The sequence below is a fragment of the Musa acuminata genome, chromosome BXJ1-9 (assembly GCF_036884655.1).
Source record: "Musa acuminata AAA Group cultivar baxijiao chromosome BXJ1-9, Cavendish_Baxijiao_AAA, whole genome shotgun sequence".
NCBI lineage: Eukaryota > Viridiplantae > Streptophyta > Magnoliopsida > Zingiberales > Musaceae > Musa > Musa acuminata.
Genome location: NC_088335.1, coordinates 7280056 through 7295817, shown reverse-complemented (window position 1 = coordinate 7295817; position 15762 = coordinate 7280056). Strand labels below are relative to the sequence as shown.

At 34.9% G+C, this 15762-nt stretch overlaps 2 protein-coding genes across 2 annotated transcripts; both read right to left on the bottom strand.

Annotated features, from left to right (window-relative positions):
* Window positions 1–3121: 3121 nt before the first annotated feature.
* LOC135592872 (protein GOS9-like) lies at window positions 3122–3986 on the bottom strand. Its single transcript, XM_065082576.1, has 3 exons — window positions 3851–3986; window positions 3571–3759; window positions 3122–3503 (listed from the first exon to the last, which is right to left on the bottom strand). Exons 1-3 carry the CDS (start codon window positions 3851–3853, stop codon window positions 3270–3272), a joined length of 426 nt encoding a protein of 141 aa, XP_064938648.1. The 5' UTR covers window positions 3854–3986; the 3' UTR covers window positions 3122–3269.
* A 9808-nt stretch (window positions 3987–13794) lies between these two features.
* Window positions 13795–14667, bottom strand: LOC135594245 (protein GOS9-like). The gene is made up of 3 exons (XM_065084647.1): window positions 14527–14667; window positions 14247–14435; window positions 13795–14176 (listed from the first exon to the last, which is right to left on the bottom strand). Exons 1-3 carry the CDS (start codon window positions 14527–14529, stop codon window positions 13943–13945), a joined length of 426 nt encoding a protein of 141 aa, XP_064940719.1. The 5' UTR covers window positions 14530–14667; the 3' UTR covers window positions 13795–13942.
* Between the last annotated feature and the right edge of the window lie 1095 nt (window positions 14668–15762).

Genomic DNA, 15762 nt, shown 5'->3' with positions numbered 1-15762 from the left:
AAATAACCTATAACCGGGATTATTTAATGTGTTTAAAGGTGAATCAGTTTTATTATTGTAATATCATCACGATTCACATTGCACAAATCCATGAACATCACAATATATATATACAATAAGCAATATAAAGTGAGAAAATATCATAATAATAATAAGCAAAAAGACTGTGTGTCATATCACATGTGTCATCACTCACATAATTGACTTAGTGGAGTAGGCGGCAGAGTTGATGGAGAAGACGGTACAATCCCAGAGGTGACCAAAACTATTAGAGACTTACTCCTAGTTGGGGTGAAAACTTCCTGCATTCTATAAGTTCGATGACATTGAGAAGATAAATCACAATAACTAATTCAATGCAAGGAGTGCAAATACTTCATGTGCTTCAGAAATGTGAGTAAAGAGCAGACAAAAGCCAGTAACCAGCTCGATGCATGGAGTACAACCTCGAGGAGGTGTGCAAAGTCAAGTAACATTTGCTTTCTCAACTCTTAAGAGAATGGGTGAAACCGAATACCTCAATTCTCTTATCTATCCAACAAAGGAGCTCTGCACAAGTTCAAAGACCCTTCGAAGATAATGGAAGACAATAATTGTCAAATCCTCACCAACGATGATCAGTGCTATTGAGAGTAGATTGTCCGCTTCATTTCCCAACAAAATGTCAATTGAAAGCGGGAGTGATGCGAACCTACTTGGAATGGACAACTAAGTGAAAGAATAGTCGATAGACAAATTTTATGGAGGAAGGACCCAAAAACTTCAAAAGTTTACGAGACGATACTCGTCAAAGCTCCAACAAGCATCTATCTAGTTCAAGCAGCATGAGTCATTTGAGAGACTAGCGCAAAGTAAGGATGGTCTTTTCCTTGATTTGAATGATCCATAGGAACCAACAAGGATCAACATAACTCAACTAACCCTACACTAGAGTCAGAGTCATTGGCGAGTTGAAGCAGTATGGTGGAATCTGGTAGGGACTGAAGCACAAGATCCATATACAGGTTATCATCTAGGACCATTCCTAGATGTGTGAGTTTTTCTATGCATTCAATCATCTTAAGGATATAATTCTGAACCGATGTCCCCTTAATCATCTTAGTGCGGAAGAGACTCTTAGATATTTCATATCACTGAGTCCTTCCGTGTTCTTTAAACAATTCGCAGACATATAGAATAATGGATCTGACATCCATCTTTTCATACTATTTCTGTAACTCAAGAGTCATGGAGCCCAACATGTAACACTAAACAAGAGTGGAGTCATCTATGTATTTCATGTAACGAGTGATCTCATCTTTGCCAGCCCCTTCCTTGGGCATAGGCATCACTATATTAAGGACGTATGCGATTTTCTTTACCGTGAGAACGATTCTCAAGTTTCGGAGCTAATCCATATAATTTGGACTATTGAGGCTGTTGCATTAAGTATATCATGCATGAGATTTGAAAGCGATATTTTTCTGACAAATAGGAGGTGTAGCATAAATAAATAATATACAGATTTTATAGAAAGTAAATAATCAAGATATGAACTTCAATCTTAACGTGCTCCCACTATTTTTCTAGTGCCTCACATGACACTCTTAGCACGTAAAACGGAAGTCTCCGACAGACTTCTAGTGGGGATCAAGATTTAATCGACATCTTAGTGTAACCTCGAGGGACTCAACCAATCACACTAAGCCTACAAGGAGTTATCGATCATAACTCCTTATGATTCTCATCCTGTTCAGCCTCCGAACCACCGTGACCTCAAGTGACTCGACCAACCATGATATCCAATTAAGTCATCATCATCGTTACGAGATGAGTCTAATTCGATGATATGCTCTCAAAGGACTCGACCAATCATATCATGTCCTCAAGTCATCGGTGACATCTCTATGTCGTAGGCAAGATCTCGGTAAGTCTCGAGAGACTCGACCAACTCAATCTACGTTGAAAATCGATTTCTTCCTATAACAATGAAAGGCCAAGTGAGTCAATCTAATTGTGTCATGCTTACTTAATATATCACTTCATCGTATAAATTTAACGTCACTTTCACCAACTTTATTGGTGATTAATTCTCCTTTTTTAATCTATTTAACATCAAATTTAAACCAGGATGATTAGCACAAATTTGATGTACCACTGAGCTCCAAAGTTTTTCCATTCTATAATAGAAATAATCCTCAAATTTTGTATGTTTCAAATCTTCTTTTGGAAGGGACACTTATTCAGACTCATCAGTCTTACGGAATCTGCAATTGACTCCAAAGCAAATATTTTCTACTATATTTTTCATGACTCGGCATTTCCTGTTGTGATTCCTCCATTCTAGATGAAAGTGACAGCATGTCCATTTCCTCCTTTGATGTGAACCATAACTTGCAATCATGAAATCAATGGCGAGTTATTGCATGTTGGACCCCAAAACACAAAGTCCCAATATCGTTTTAGTTCATCTGCTTGTACGACTTTTGGTTCTTTGCCAACAAATCGTACTTTGTGAAACGTGCTGATTTGCAGATGGGATCCTAATTTTCTTGTACTTTTGATGTAATGAACAACTTGCAATGGGTTAAATAATTATTTGATCCAATGGATTCTCTTTCTATAGTCGAGAATTCCTTACGACTTATGATTAGATAAATATTCTCATCTCATTTATATCGATTGAATTAATTTATTTTTAAATTAATGATTACGTGTGTAATTAGAGACTCACTGATTTACATAATTTTACCTAAGTTGTATGATATATTTATGTATTCATCCTAAAAGGGGTAGCCTCCTTGTAATCTCATCAGGTCTCATGAAGACTTGCAAAAAAGAAATATCTCACAAATAAATATTTAAATAAATACTAAATAAATAATATAAAATACTAAATATATTAATTTATAAAAATAATATAAAATACAATAATATAAATGATCTAAGACAAGTCAGTTATGCCCAAAAATACTCATGTATAATAAGTAAGTGCTTGTGTAATACTACTGCGAAGTCAACAGAACACTACCCCAAAATTATTACTCCAATTACTATCTACAACAAATTAATTTGCTTTCGTTTATTTATTTATGCGATCCGAAAGGCTGAAGTCTCAAACCAATCAGTGATGCAATTGCTCTGATATTAACACACCATATCATTATTATTCCAAGCAACATCCGACAACAGCTGGGGATGGCAAACACCGATCCATTTATTGCAGACATTCTTCATCTCATCACTCGAAGTTGCACATAGCAACTCTTGTGATTTACTGCAGTGTCCAATTATGGCTCCAAGTAGACCCCAATGGCGTCAATAAAATCGCCGCCACGGCCGAAGAAGCCAGAGATCTTGCCTGCTGCTATAGGAAGGGAGAAGGGAGTCCCTCCCGTGTTGCCGAAAGGTCCGTAGGATTTCTTGTTGGTGCTGAAGCCAAGCTTCCCCACCACCACCACTCCATGGTAGTTACCAAATTCTCCCTTCATTCCCACCAGATACTCGCCCTCCTGCAGAACAATCTGCATCCAAGTAGAAGCCATTAATCTGCAGTCAGCTATGAGCTTTGAGATTGGTAGTGATGCAAACCTCGTGGGGAGTACCACCGCTGCCACCGAAGTGTCGGGTCTCCGTCTTCCCGTAGGAGGTGAAGGTGACGTCCACGCCGTCGACCACGTCTCCGGAAAAAATCTTGACGCTGATGATACGATGAGCAGGTCCCATGTCGAAGGCCGACCCTCCGTTCCCTCCCCATGCTCCCACCTTGATCGCTCCGTTCTGCATCACCATCGACGTCAACACACAACGCACAGAGGTAACCAAACTGTTCCACAGACAGAAAACTGTGTGTGTATATAGAGCCTCTCACCATCGTGTTGTGTGCACCAAACGCCTCCCTTTCTTCTGCAGAAGATGATGTTGGGGGAGATGGAGGGAGGCTACTTATAGCGGATCGCCATGGCTCTGATCTCGGGGTGGAGTGGAGGTGTGCCGCCCGCCCCCTCGTCCATGGCTTCCTCGAGGAAAGCGTGTATCACGTGATGAGGTTCTCGTAGAGCATCTCGACGACGACGAAGACGTGACTGGCGACTATCACAGCTGGTGGTGTGGTCAATAATTAAATAGGAGCGGATAAGGATAGGGCGTGGCGGTCGACACATGAAAACGTGTTGGGAGACTTGAGAGTTCATATATGGTATATATATACACACACTATCGTATGCACATATATTTATATACATCCAGCTTAGATCCGTAGGATATGATTAAGTAATACCAAATTTTATTTTATTCTTCATAAATATATATTTATATATTTAAATATTTTATTTATTTTCCTTTGGTGCTTGCCTACCAAGTATAAATAGAGACGAACGTTGTATTTTTGTATATTAATCCAAAGGGATTAATGTTGTAGAATCCTTTAAGAATTTATAAAATGTAAATTAATAGAAACATTAAACCCAAGATCCCATAATAGATATCTCAACAAATACTTGATCGATAATGCATAATACAAAGATAATTTTTACAAGCTATAAATGATCGCATAACAAGGAATCTAAGGTAATATATCACCTTCCAAAGTCTCTATGCATAAGTGTTAATATGACAATAATATAGGGAAATATAGAGGCGACATCACATGCACAATGGAAGAATAAACAATAAAAATCTCATATTCTCAAAAGATGTTCCTCATCATGTGAAGCTTGGTGTGCGAAAACCCATAAAATAAAAAACTACACATACAATAAAGATTGTGTTACTGAAGAAGATCGTATATCTCTAAATTCCTATAGATCTGTAGAAGATGCTGAAGGAGTCAATTATTTTCCTCTCTAACAGTGATCCACATGACAAATGTTGCGAATACGCTTCTAGAATCGTTATCCAAATCTCCACACCTATTGGGTGAGGAAGATAAGTGAGAGAAGAATCGGAGGTGACAACCAAGAAGCCCTAGCTTTTGATACTTTAGTTTTCTCCTATTTATAAAGACCCCAAGTTAATTTAACCATAATGGATCCTACCCAATTAGGTAATGAATCTCTATCCAACTACCTGAGCCTCTTAGATTAGTAGATATAGTAGTTATAGGTGCCTTGCAAGTCAATCACGTAAGTAATGACACGCGTGACATGACACACTCTTTTTGCTTATTATATTATTTGATATTTTATCACTTTATATTGTTTGTTGCATGAATATATTGTGATATCCACGTATTTGTGCAATGAGAATCGGATCGTGATGAGATCACGATAATGAGATCGATTCACCTTTAAACACGGACCTTAAATAGTCTCGGTCATAGGTTACTTGAGAGGGACATCAAAATAACTAAACAGATTGATGTACTATATACCTATCCATATGATTGAGATAATTTGTCTCATAGCTACTCGTGTAGGGACACTAGGATACAATACAAGTACTTATTGGAGAATGAGTTCAGTAATTGATCCGCTCACGGAATGTTAGATGGTTGATGATGTGTTTTTGTCAGACAATAATTCCGTCGTCCTAGTGGTGCATCTGGTCCTTAAACTTGAGATACCAAGGATATCCTATATGAGTGCTCCACTCCTTGATACCAGACTTATAGTTCTAGAAGTTTTAGATCTTGTACAACCGGTTATCAGGAATTGAGTGTTGATAGAATATCATCAACTTATAGTGCTCCACTCTTTGATACCAAACTTATAGTTCTAGAAGTTTTAGATCTTGTACAACCGGTAGCCAATCTTACAAGGGCTATTGAGTGTTGATAGAATATCATCAACTCTTGGTATCATAAGAGGAATATCACATGTGTTCTTTCTCAAACAAATATCTAGCCATGGTCATTTGGATTAGGAGAGAAAGAGTTCTTCGGGAGAATCCGATTAGAGCAAGACTCGAGTAGAAACTATATGAGGCTGACAGTACCATATTTGGTATATGATCTTTGGGGTATTAGATGGATGAGAAACTATAAATACATAGTAATTGAGGAAATATAGGTCAAAAAGATTGGATTTTCCTATATCATTTGGAGGCTGCGACGTAGTGGCCTAGTACGTCCGTAGTCGATGAGTTGAGTGAATTATTATGAAGATAATAATTTGCTGAGCCAGAATAAGTTCTGATAGATATGTCTTACAACCTGCTTGATATTAGGCCTAGGGGGTTACACACATATGGTAGATGTTGCGACGAGTAGAGGTTCAAATATGAGATATTTATTTGAGTCCTTATCTTATTGGATATCTAATAAGCCCATAAATTATTGAATCATATGGATATGATTAAATTAGAGCCAATAAGAGATTATTGGATAGAGACCCACTAATCTAAGAGGCTTGGGTAATTGAATGAAGATTCAGTACACAATATGATAAAATCCATTATGGTTAAATTGACATGGGACATCTATAAATAAAAGTGAACCAAAGGGCCATGGGCTGAGTTCTTTTTTGCTGTCACCTTCTATGCTCCTCTCTCCCTCTCCTCCACATACTACATCCCTTATTTGGGGCGTGTGGACAGCCAAAAAAGGCAATCACTTCTTGATTGTGTGGTGTGTTCAAGGAAGATATTTGAGAAGTGATTTGATGAGCGTCTTCATAGCCCCTGCCATGTGGATCATCGCTGGAGAGGAGGGCAATTGACCTCCTTTATCCTCTCCTAATGGTCTCACTTAGTTTCATCCAAAACAACCCATAAGTATGGACTAAAAGATTAATTTCGGACTCCTTTATTCTACCAGTGTCCTCGTGAGTGATTTCGAGTGTATGTCAAATATCAAAAGTCGTTTCATAAATAGATACTCAATTGAACTCATTTTTATCTAAAGAGTAAAACAAAGCATTCATAGTCTTGACATTTAAAACAAAAGTCTTCTTCTTCAAATCATTCCAATCGTTCATTGGAAGAGAAGACTTTTGAAAGTCATTTTCTACAATGTTCCATAACTCAAAATCCATAAAAATTAGAAAAATCCTCATTCTAGTCTTCCAATAGGTGTAATCTATCCCATTGAACATAGGTGGACGAGTAATTGAATGACCCTCTTAGTTACCGGTAATGCCATCTCTCTTGGGTTTTAAACCAAACGAGAGTAACCTCGCTTTGATACCAATTATTAGGATCGAGTCGGCACTAAGAGGGGGGTTGAATTATTATAACAAAAAAAATCATCAGTTTTGTAAAATATTCGTTTATTGAAAACCAATCTCGGAAAGTGCTTGACTTTAGAGTAAATAAACTAGCAATTAACTTAGAAAGTAATGACAATAATGAAAGGCAGAATAAAAATGAGCACACTGGAATTTATAGTGGTTCGGTCGTTGTAATCTACATCCACTTCTGATCCCTCCTTCGTCGAGGTTATCGGCGTCCACTAATGATGTTCCTTCAACAGGCAAAGACCAACCACCTCTTTACAGTGCTTTCTCCTTTTTCATGGGTTTAGTAGATAATTCTTATAAGCCTCACACCTCTTTTTGGATGATTATAAAACTAAAAAGAGGGAGGAAGATAACTCTACTCACTTTTACAACAATTTTAACACCCCAACACTTAGAATTTTTTCACACTTTGATTGCACTTTTGTTTTTCCTTTCATGTAAAAAAGAGAGGGGTATTTATAGACCCCAATGACTTCAAAATTGGAGCTAAAAAATGTCTCATCCCGGATTTTTGAGGTACTAACGGTACCACCGCTTGACAAAGCTCTTGGAGACTAATCTCTGGCAGTGGTACCACCGCCTGAAATTTAAAAACTATCGATAGTACTACTACCCAACTATTTAAGGGCTTCAGGTGGTGCCATCGCCGATCGTGACTTCAGGTGCTAAATGGATTGTTTAACTGGCCCATGTTAAGGGCCCAGTTGGCCCCTAACTAAGTTAGTGAGATTACCTCATAATCCTAACTCAACTTATGGTCTAACTATGATAATTAAGATATTTAACTAAGTAATCTTTGTCCTATATGTCAATTGTTCTCTTGGTGAATTTTCGACGAACTTTCGGCGAACTCCCAACGAACTCTCGGTGAGCTCCCGACGAACTCTCGACGAGCTTCCAGCAAGCTTCCGACACATCGTCTGAATCTTCGACATATCCTTCGATTTTTGACTCCGGCCTAATATCAAATTTATGTCTTACTGCTATCATAGTTAATCTTATATACTTATCTCAACATATAGATTAAATTAAATAATTTACTAATTGATTTCATCATCAAAATTCGAGATTCAACAATCTCTCCATTTTTAATGATGATAATCAATTGATAATGGAGTTAACCTTAACTCCCCCTATCTATATGTTATTCTTGAGAAAAGACACTTTTGAATTTAAGCATCAACCCGATAAGTTATATTCATTTAAACTTATCAACATACCAATCATGATTTATCATCTCAAAATACGATACCACATATTTATAAAAATGATGTCAAGGCATAACATTCATTTTCAAATCCAATAATGATAGACAATCATCATTTTCAAGTATGATACGAATTTTAAATATGAAATTTAGCAAAACGATAATTCTCTATAAAAGATGACAATTCATCATTCCGAGGCATGATTCCAATTGTAAATACGAAATAAAGCATGGTAATTTCGATATTTCATCATAATGATAGATATTTATCATTTTGATACGAAATCAAGCATGATAATAGGAATAAAATATTTACAAGTAATCATGCCACATTACGATACGTTTCAAGCAAACATTTGATATTTTTCAAGTATTTATATTTGATGATACCAATCATATTTCAAGCATTCGCAAGATATTCAAGCATTTACGATATAATACATTTTATGCATTTATCTAAGTCATTTATACTACTAATTTGTCATCAATTTGGCACATTTCTCTCCCTTTGTTATCAACAAAAAAGAGAACAATTCAACAATGCAAGTATGGTAAAAAAAATTCAAGTTTCACACCAATTTATCCAAGCCATAAATGAAGGTAAGCAAAAACTTTACTTCATAACTTCTTTTGGATAAGCTAATATTTTTACTTAAGGGCTTTTTTGTTCTTCTTTAGATGTGTAAGTTTCTTTCTTCTTTTGTCATAAAAATAAGAAAGGATTTAAACCAAATTCATCTTTAGATGGGTAATGAAAGAATCTATTAAGAACCAAATTGACAAAAACAAAGTCAAATTCAAAACAATAAATGAGTTTCATTAAATCATGCTTTAATTTTAACAAAAAGAAGGGATTTATGAAAAGGATCAAGATATCCATGTGAAATCAAATCACAATTCTTACAAGTGATCATTACACACTAAAAATTCATAAAATTCTTCTTTCATAAGAAGAGTAAGAAAGAATTCATAGGAGAGGAGTATCATATAAAAAAGAAACTATGAATAAAACTTCATAAATCAAATCTGTTTCTCATTAAAAATTCACGAGTAAAATCCATGAGAGATGCATTTGTCAATGAATTCCATAAGTGAAAGGACTAAGTGTATCAAAAATCATTAAGTTTGTATGAAATAAATTTGATACCAAGTAGATTGGGTATTCCAGATTTTATGAAAGCCTTATTTACGAATTGAAATAATTTAATGAAAGTTTTATTAAAAAAATCAAGAAAGTCCATAAAAGATATTCAACAAATTCATGGATTCAGACAATTTAACATCCTTAACTCTCTTTTAATAAAATAAAATTATTCTTCATTTAAAGGCTTTTTTTAGATATGGGCTAATTGATGTTTCATATAAATAAACTCTAAAGATATATCATGATTATTAACATGATCTCTTATAAAATGATGTCTAATATCAATATATTTAGTTCTAGAATATTGAATTGAATTTTTTGTTAAACATATTACACTTATGTTATCATATTTTATGAGAATATTCTTGAGGTGAATCTTATAATCTTCGAATGTATTTTTCATCCATACAACTTATGCATAACATGCACTAGCTGATATATATTCGGCTTCGGTCATAGATGTTGGGAAGTCTTGGGGGGTGACATCACATGCACATCGGAAGAACAGAAAACAAAATCCCTATTTCCCAAAGATATGTTCATCGTCGTGCAAAGATTGGTGCACAAAAATCCGCAAAATAGAAAAGTCTTCATGATTGTAATTAGAGTTGTTAAGTCTTAATCGAAGTCATTTAGAGTATAATTGAGTTGGTTTTGGGGCGTAACAATGCCAACTTGATTATGAGCCCTTTGGGCTACAAGCAAGGTCGAACTGGGCCTGTTGGAAGGCCAATTCAGTGACCTAAGGTTGGACTAGGCAATGACACTATCAGGCTTAAGCAATGATACCACCTTAGAGCAGGAAAGCACTATTTGTGCTTATTCGAGAATCCTGACGGTAGTATTGCCCAGTATTGGTGGTGGTACCACCTAACGACGGTAGTATCACCTAGGCCGACGATGGTACCACTAGAGCCCAGATTCCTGGGTTCTATTCAGTGATATTACCGCCTGGCACTGGCGGTAGTACTACTAATACCTAGAAAACTTGGGAATTTAAATTTTTAGCTTTATTTTTGAAGTCATTTGGGGTATATAAATACTCCACTTATGCTTATGAGTAGAAATTCTTAAGCATAAAAGTGTTATAAACTCTCTTGGAAAGTGATTGAATCTCTTCCTCCTTGAGTGTAGAGGTTATACTAAGGAGAAGTGATATCTTGTGTAAAATAGATGTGTAAATGTTCTCTCCTAAGCTTGTTAAAAGAAAGAAGAGGGGTATAAAGGTTCTCTCCTAAGCTTGTGAATAGGAGAAGGTTTGTATCAAGGGTAGTTGATCTTCTCCCATTGAAACAAAGATTAGTAATGAAAGTCGATAGCCTCGAGTGAAGAGGAATCAGGAGATGACCAACCACTATAAATCAGTTTGCATCCTTCTTGTCTTGCCTTATCATTACTTACTTATTTTCTTTTTCACTACCCTTACTCACATTTTCAGTTAAACACATTTTCGATACAGGTTTTATTGATCAAAATTTTTGAATATAAACTTTATTTTGATAGCACTAATTCACCCCCTTGCTCTCCTCTTAGTGTCTTCACGATCCTAAAAATAACCATTGAAATTTTTGGCATAACGTAACAAGATGCAATTTTGATTTTTATCCTCAAGTTTTATTCGCTTCTCTTTTAGTATCTTAGTAAATATAGTACTTCCAAAAATTCTCAAATAATTGACTCTTAGTTTCTGTAAGCCCAGTGTAACATTACTAATTCATATTATCGGAAACCTGTTAAGTAAATAAACTATACAAGCAATAGTATATCTCTAAGATTCTCCTTTAACATATATTGAACTATATTAAGTATAGTCCTATTTTATCTTTTTGAGATATCATTTTATTGTGATGTGTATGACATAGTGAATTAATATAAATTTTATTATTTTTATAAAAAAAATAAATTCATATGATATATATATTTACCACTATTATCTGTTCTTAAATATTTAATCTTACAACTACTTTATTTTTTTAACTAAATACTTATTTTTTTTAAATTTTTTTAGAACTTATTTCTTTTCATTTAACATGTAAACCTAAATTTTGTCATTGTGATCGTTAGCAAAGATAAGAAAATACTAGCTTTCTCTAGTCGATGACATGATCTTTTTGTTCTTTTTAATTTTAAAAGTTTTCTTTATTGCTTGCCTAAGACACACTTTATATAATTTTGATTGATGATCAATTCTTGGCAATCCTATTACTATATTATACTTCTCTAGAAGTAGTTTTGAAGTCTTAAAATTTAAGTCAACATATTTAAGATGTCATAATATAAAATTATGACATGATCTTTTTGTTCTTTTTAATTTTAAAAGTTTTCTTTATTGCTTGCCTAAGACACACACTTTATATAATTTTGATTGATGATCAATTCTTGGCAATCCTATTACTATATTATACTTCTCTAGAAGTAGTTTTGAAGTCTTAAAATTTAAGTCAACATATTTAAGATGTCATAATATAAAATTATCGTTAATATAAGTTTTAAAATAATTTGACTGATAAAAAAATATAAAAATATAGAGGAAACACTCTATTTTTTATTATTTTCACATGTAAAATTAATATTTTATTCTTATTCAATTCTTATTAGGAATTGAAAGAGTCATATCTTTCATCTAAATATCATATCCTTTTTTAAATAATTATTCCAAGCTCCTAATATTATTTTTCATATTAAGAACATTATAAACATCTAAAATATATAATTCTTTGTCATTGTTAAGTTTAAGAAAAAGTTTACCCTCTTACTAGTATTTGAGATAGATCACCAAATATAATGTTAATGAAATAACATATATTTAGTTCAGAAAACATTCTTTAACGTAACTTATATAATTTAAAGCTGTTGTATCTAGATACTATATCATAAATCAATTTTTTTTTGAATTATTATAAGTCATTAGTAAAACATAATTTTTAGTCTTCTCTTCTTTCTTAATAAAATTTACTTTATTACTTAATAACATTCAAAAAAAAAAAGTGTTCATACTTTTCGTAAATATAATATTATATTTTACACCTTTTACAAACATAATATAAAGTGAATTCATCGATAGCTCACACCCTTTACTTTTCCTCTTTCCTCACCATTAGAGCATCCCAAAATAAGATGATCAATGCACAGATAAGATCGTACGTTTAGACTTCAATGTTTCACTTTAATTGTATAAATTTAATGCCACTTCCACCAACTTTATCGGTGATTAATTCTCTTTTTTTTAATCTATCTAACATCAAATTTAAACTAGGACGATGAGCACAAATTTGATGAACAACTGAGCTCCACAATATTTCCATTCTATGATAGAAATAATCTGCAACTTTGTATGTTTCAAATCTCCGAACAACTGAATACCAGTGCTATTCAGACTCGAGTAAATCTCCAATCGACTCTAAAGAAAATATTTTCTACTATATTTTTCATGGCTTGGCATTTCCTGTTGTGATTCCTCTACTCTAGACGAAAGTGATAGCATGTCCGTTTCGTCCTTTGAGGTGAACCATAACTTTTATGAAATGAATGATGAATTATTGCATGTTGGACCACAAAACTCAGAGTCCCAATATCGTTTTGTTCATCTGCTCGTACGACTTTTGGTTCTTTGCCCGCAAACTGTACTTTTTAAAACGGTGCTGATTTGCTAATGGGATCCTAATTTTCTTTTACTTTTTATGTAATGAACATCTAGCAATTCTAGATTGAAAGATCAATAATACCCACCTTTTATGTAAGGATTAAATAATTATTTGATCCAATGGATTCCCCTTTTAATAGTCAAGGATTCTTTTTAGAGATATATTCTCATCTCATTTATGTTGATTTATTCTTCTTTCCTAGATTTATGGTTACGTGTGTAATTAGAGATTTACAGATTTAGTTGATTTTATCTAGATTGTGGAGCACCTTTGTGTGTTCATCCGAAAAGGATTAATCTCATCATAATCTTCTCAGGATCTACAAAAAAGAAAACGGATTAGCAGAAGTAAAAAACTCGAGATTTCACAAATAAACATTTAGATAAAAACACTAGATAGATAATACAAAATATAAAAATTAATTTTATAGGTTGTGAGTAATCGCATGATTGAGGGTCAAGGCAAGTCAATTACGCCAAAAAATCTTCATGTATGAGTGCTCATATAACACCGCTGCGAAGTCAATTGACAAACCCAAAAAATATTGCTCCAATCACTATCTACATCAAATTAATTTATTTTCGTTTATATATTTATGCGATCCTAAAGGCTAAAGTCTCAAACCAATCAGTGATGCAATTGCTCTGATATTAACACACCATATCATTATTATTCCAAGCAACATCCGACAACAGCTGGGGATGGCAAACACCGATCCATTTATTGCAGGCATTCTTCATCTCATCACTCCAAGTAGCACATAGCAACTCTTGTGATTTACTGCAGTGGCCAATTATGGCTCCAAGTAGACCCCAATGGCGTCAATAAAATCGCCGCCACGGCCGAAGAAGCCAGAGATCTTGCCTGCTGCTATAGGAAGGGAGAAGGGAGTCCCTCCCGTGTTGCCGAAAGGTCCGTAAGATTTCTTGTTGGTGCTGAAGCCAAGCTTCCCCACCACCACCACTCCATGGTAGTTACCAAATTCTCCCGCCATTCCCACCAGATACTCGCCCTCCTGCAGAACAATCTGCATCCAAGTAGAAGCCATTATTAATCTGCAGTCAGCTATGAGCTTTGAGATTGGTAGTGATGCAAACCTCGTGGGGAGTACCACCTCTGCCACCGAAGTGTCGGGTCTCCGTCTTCCCGTAGTAAGTGAAGGTGACGTCCACGGCGTCGACCACGTCTCCGGAAAAAATCTTGACGCTGATGATACGATAAGCAGGTCCCATGTCGAAGGCCGACCCTCCGTTCCCTCCCCATGCTCCCACCTTGATCGCTCCGTTCTGCATCACCATCGACGTCAACACACAACGCACAGAGGTAACCAAACTGTTCCACAGACGGAAAACTATGTGTGTACATAGAGGCTCTCACCATCGTGTTGTGTGCACCAAACTCCTCCCTTTCTTCTGCAGAAGATGATGTTGGGGAAGGGGGAGAGATGGAGGGAGGCTACTTATAGCGGATCGCCATGGCTGTGATGTCGGGGTGGAGTGGAGGTGTGCCGCCCGCCCCCTCGTCCATGGCTTCCTCGAGGAAAGCGTGTATCACGTGATGAGGGTCTCGTAGAGCATCTCGACGACGACGAAGACGTGACCGGCGACGATCACAGCTGGTGGTGTGGTCGATAATTAAAGATGAGCGGATAAGGATAGGGCGTGGCGGTCGACACATGGAAACGTGTTGGGGAGACTTGAGAGTTCAATACGACGGCTACGTTGGAGAGATATGCCGGTTTTTTTTTTGGTTTGATGGTGCAGATCGTAGATCTGTAGGATATGATTAAGTAATACAAAATTTTATTTTATTCTTCATAAATATATATTTAAATATTTTATTTATTTTCTTCGATGTTGGTGCTTACATTTCAAGTATGAATAGAGATTCATGATTTATTTGATTTTGTCTAAGTCATGTATTGTATATTCATCCACAAGCGATCAACCTCCTCGGTAGAATTCTTTAAGAATCTATAAATAAAAAATATAGATTAATAGAAGCATTAAACTCAAGATCCCATAAATAAATATCTCAATAAATACTTGATGGACAATACATAATATAAGAATGGATTTTGCAAGCTACGAATGATCGCATAACAAGAGATCGAAGGTAATATATTACCTCCGAAAGTCCCTATTCATAAATGTCAATATGACACTATGGAGCCAAACGTTGAAGCAATCCAAGCCACTATCAAAAGGCACATCTAGAATATTGTCTTGTAGTGCTTAAGTTTGAATCACAACTAGCATATAGTGATTACCTAAAGAGATATTTTATGATATTTATGTATGTTATTGACTTTTAAGATTAAAATGGATCCTGTCACAAATATTACATATAAAGTTCTTCGAGATGCTAGTTGAAGTATATATAAGCAATGATATTTATTTTTTTAAATTATTTTTATAGTAAAATTTATAGTTTTTAGCGTAATAAACCTAAGTGTACTAGCGAACTTGATTATGAGGTTAAATTATAACAATAAACATAGACACAATGATTATAAGAGACTTACGTATCGTTATATGTTTTAAATAATTATCAAGGTTTGAATAAGTTTGATTATATTTAAAATAAGTGAATTTGAGGTCCAAACATGTGGAG

Coding starts and splice junctions, on each gene's coding strand:
- LOC135592872 (XM_065082576.1), bottom strand. Junction 3,504..3,570: donor GCGGTGGTACTCCCCACGAG/GTTTGCATCACT, acceptor ACTTGGATGCAG/ATTGTTCTGCAGGAGGGCGA.
- LOC135594245 (XM_065084647.1), bottom strand. Junction 14,177..14,246: donor GAGGTGGTACTCCCCACGAG/GTTTGCATCACT, acceptor ACTTGGATGCAG/ATTGTTCTGCAGGAGGGCGA.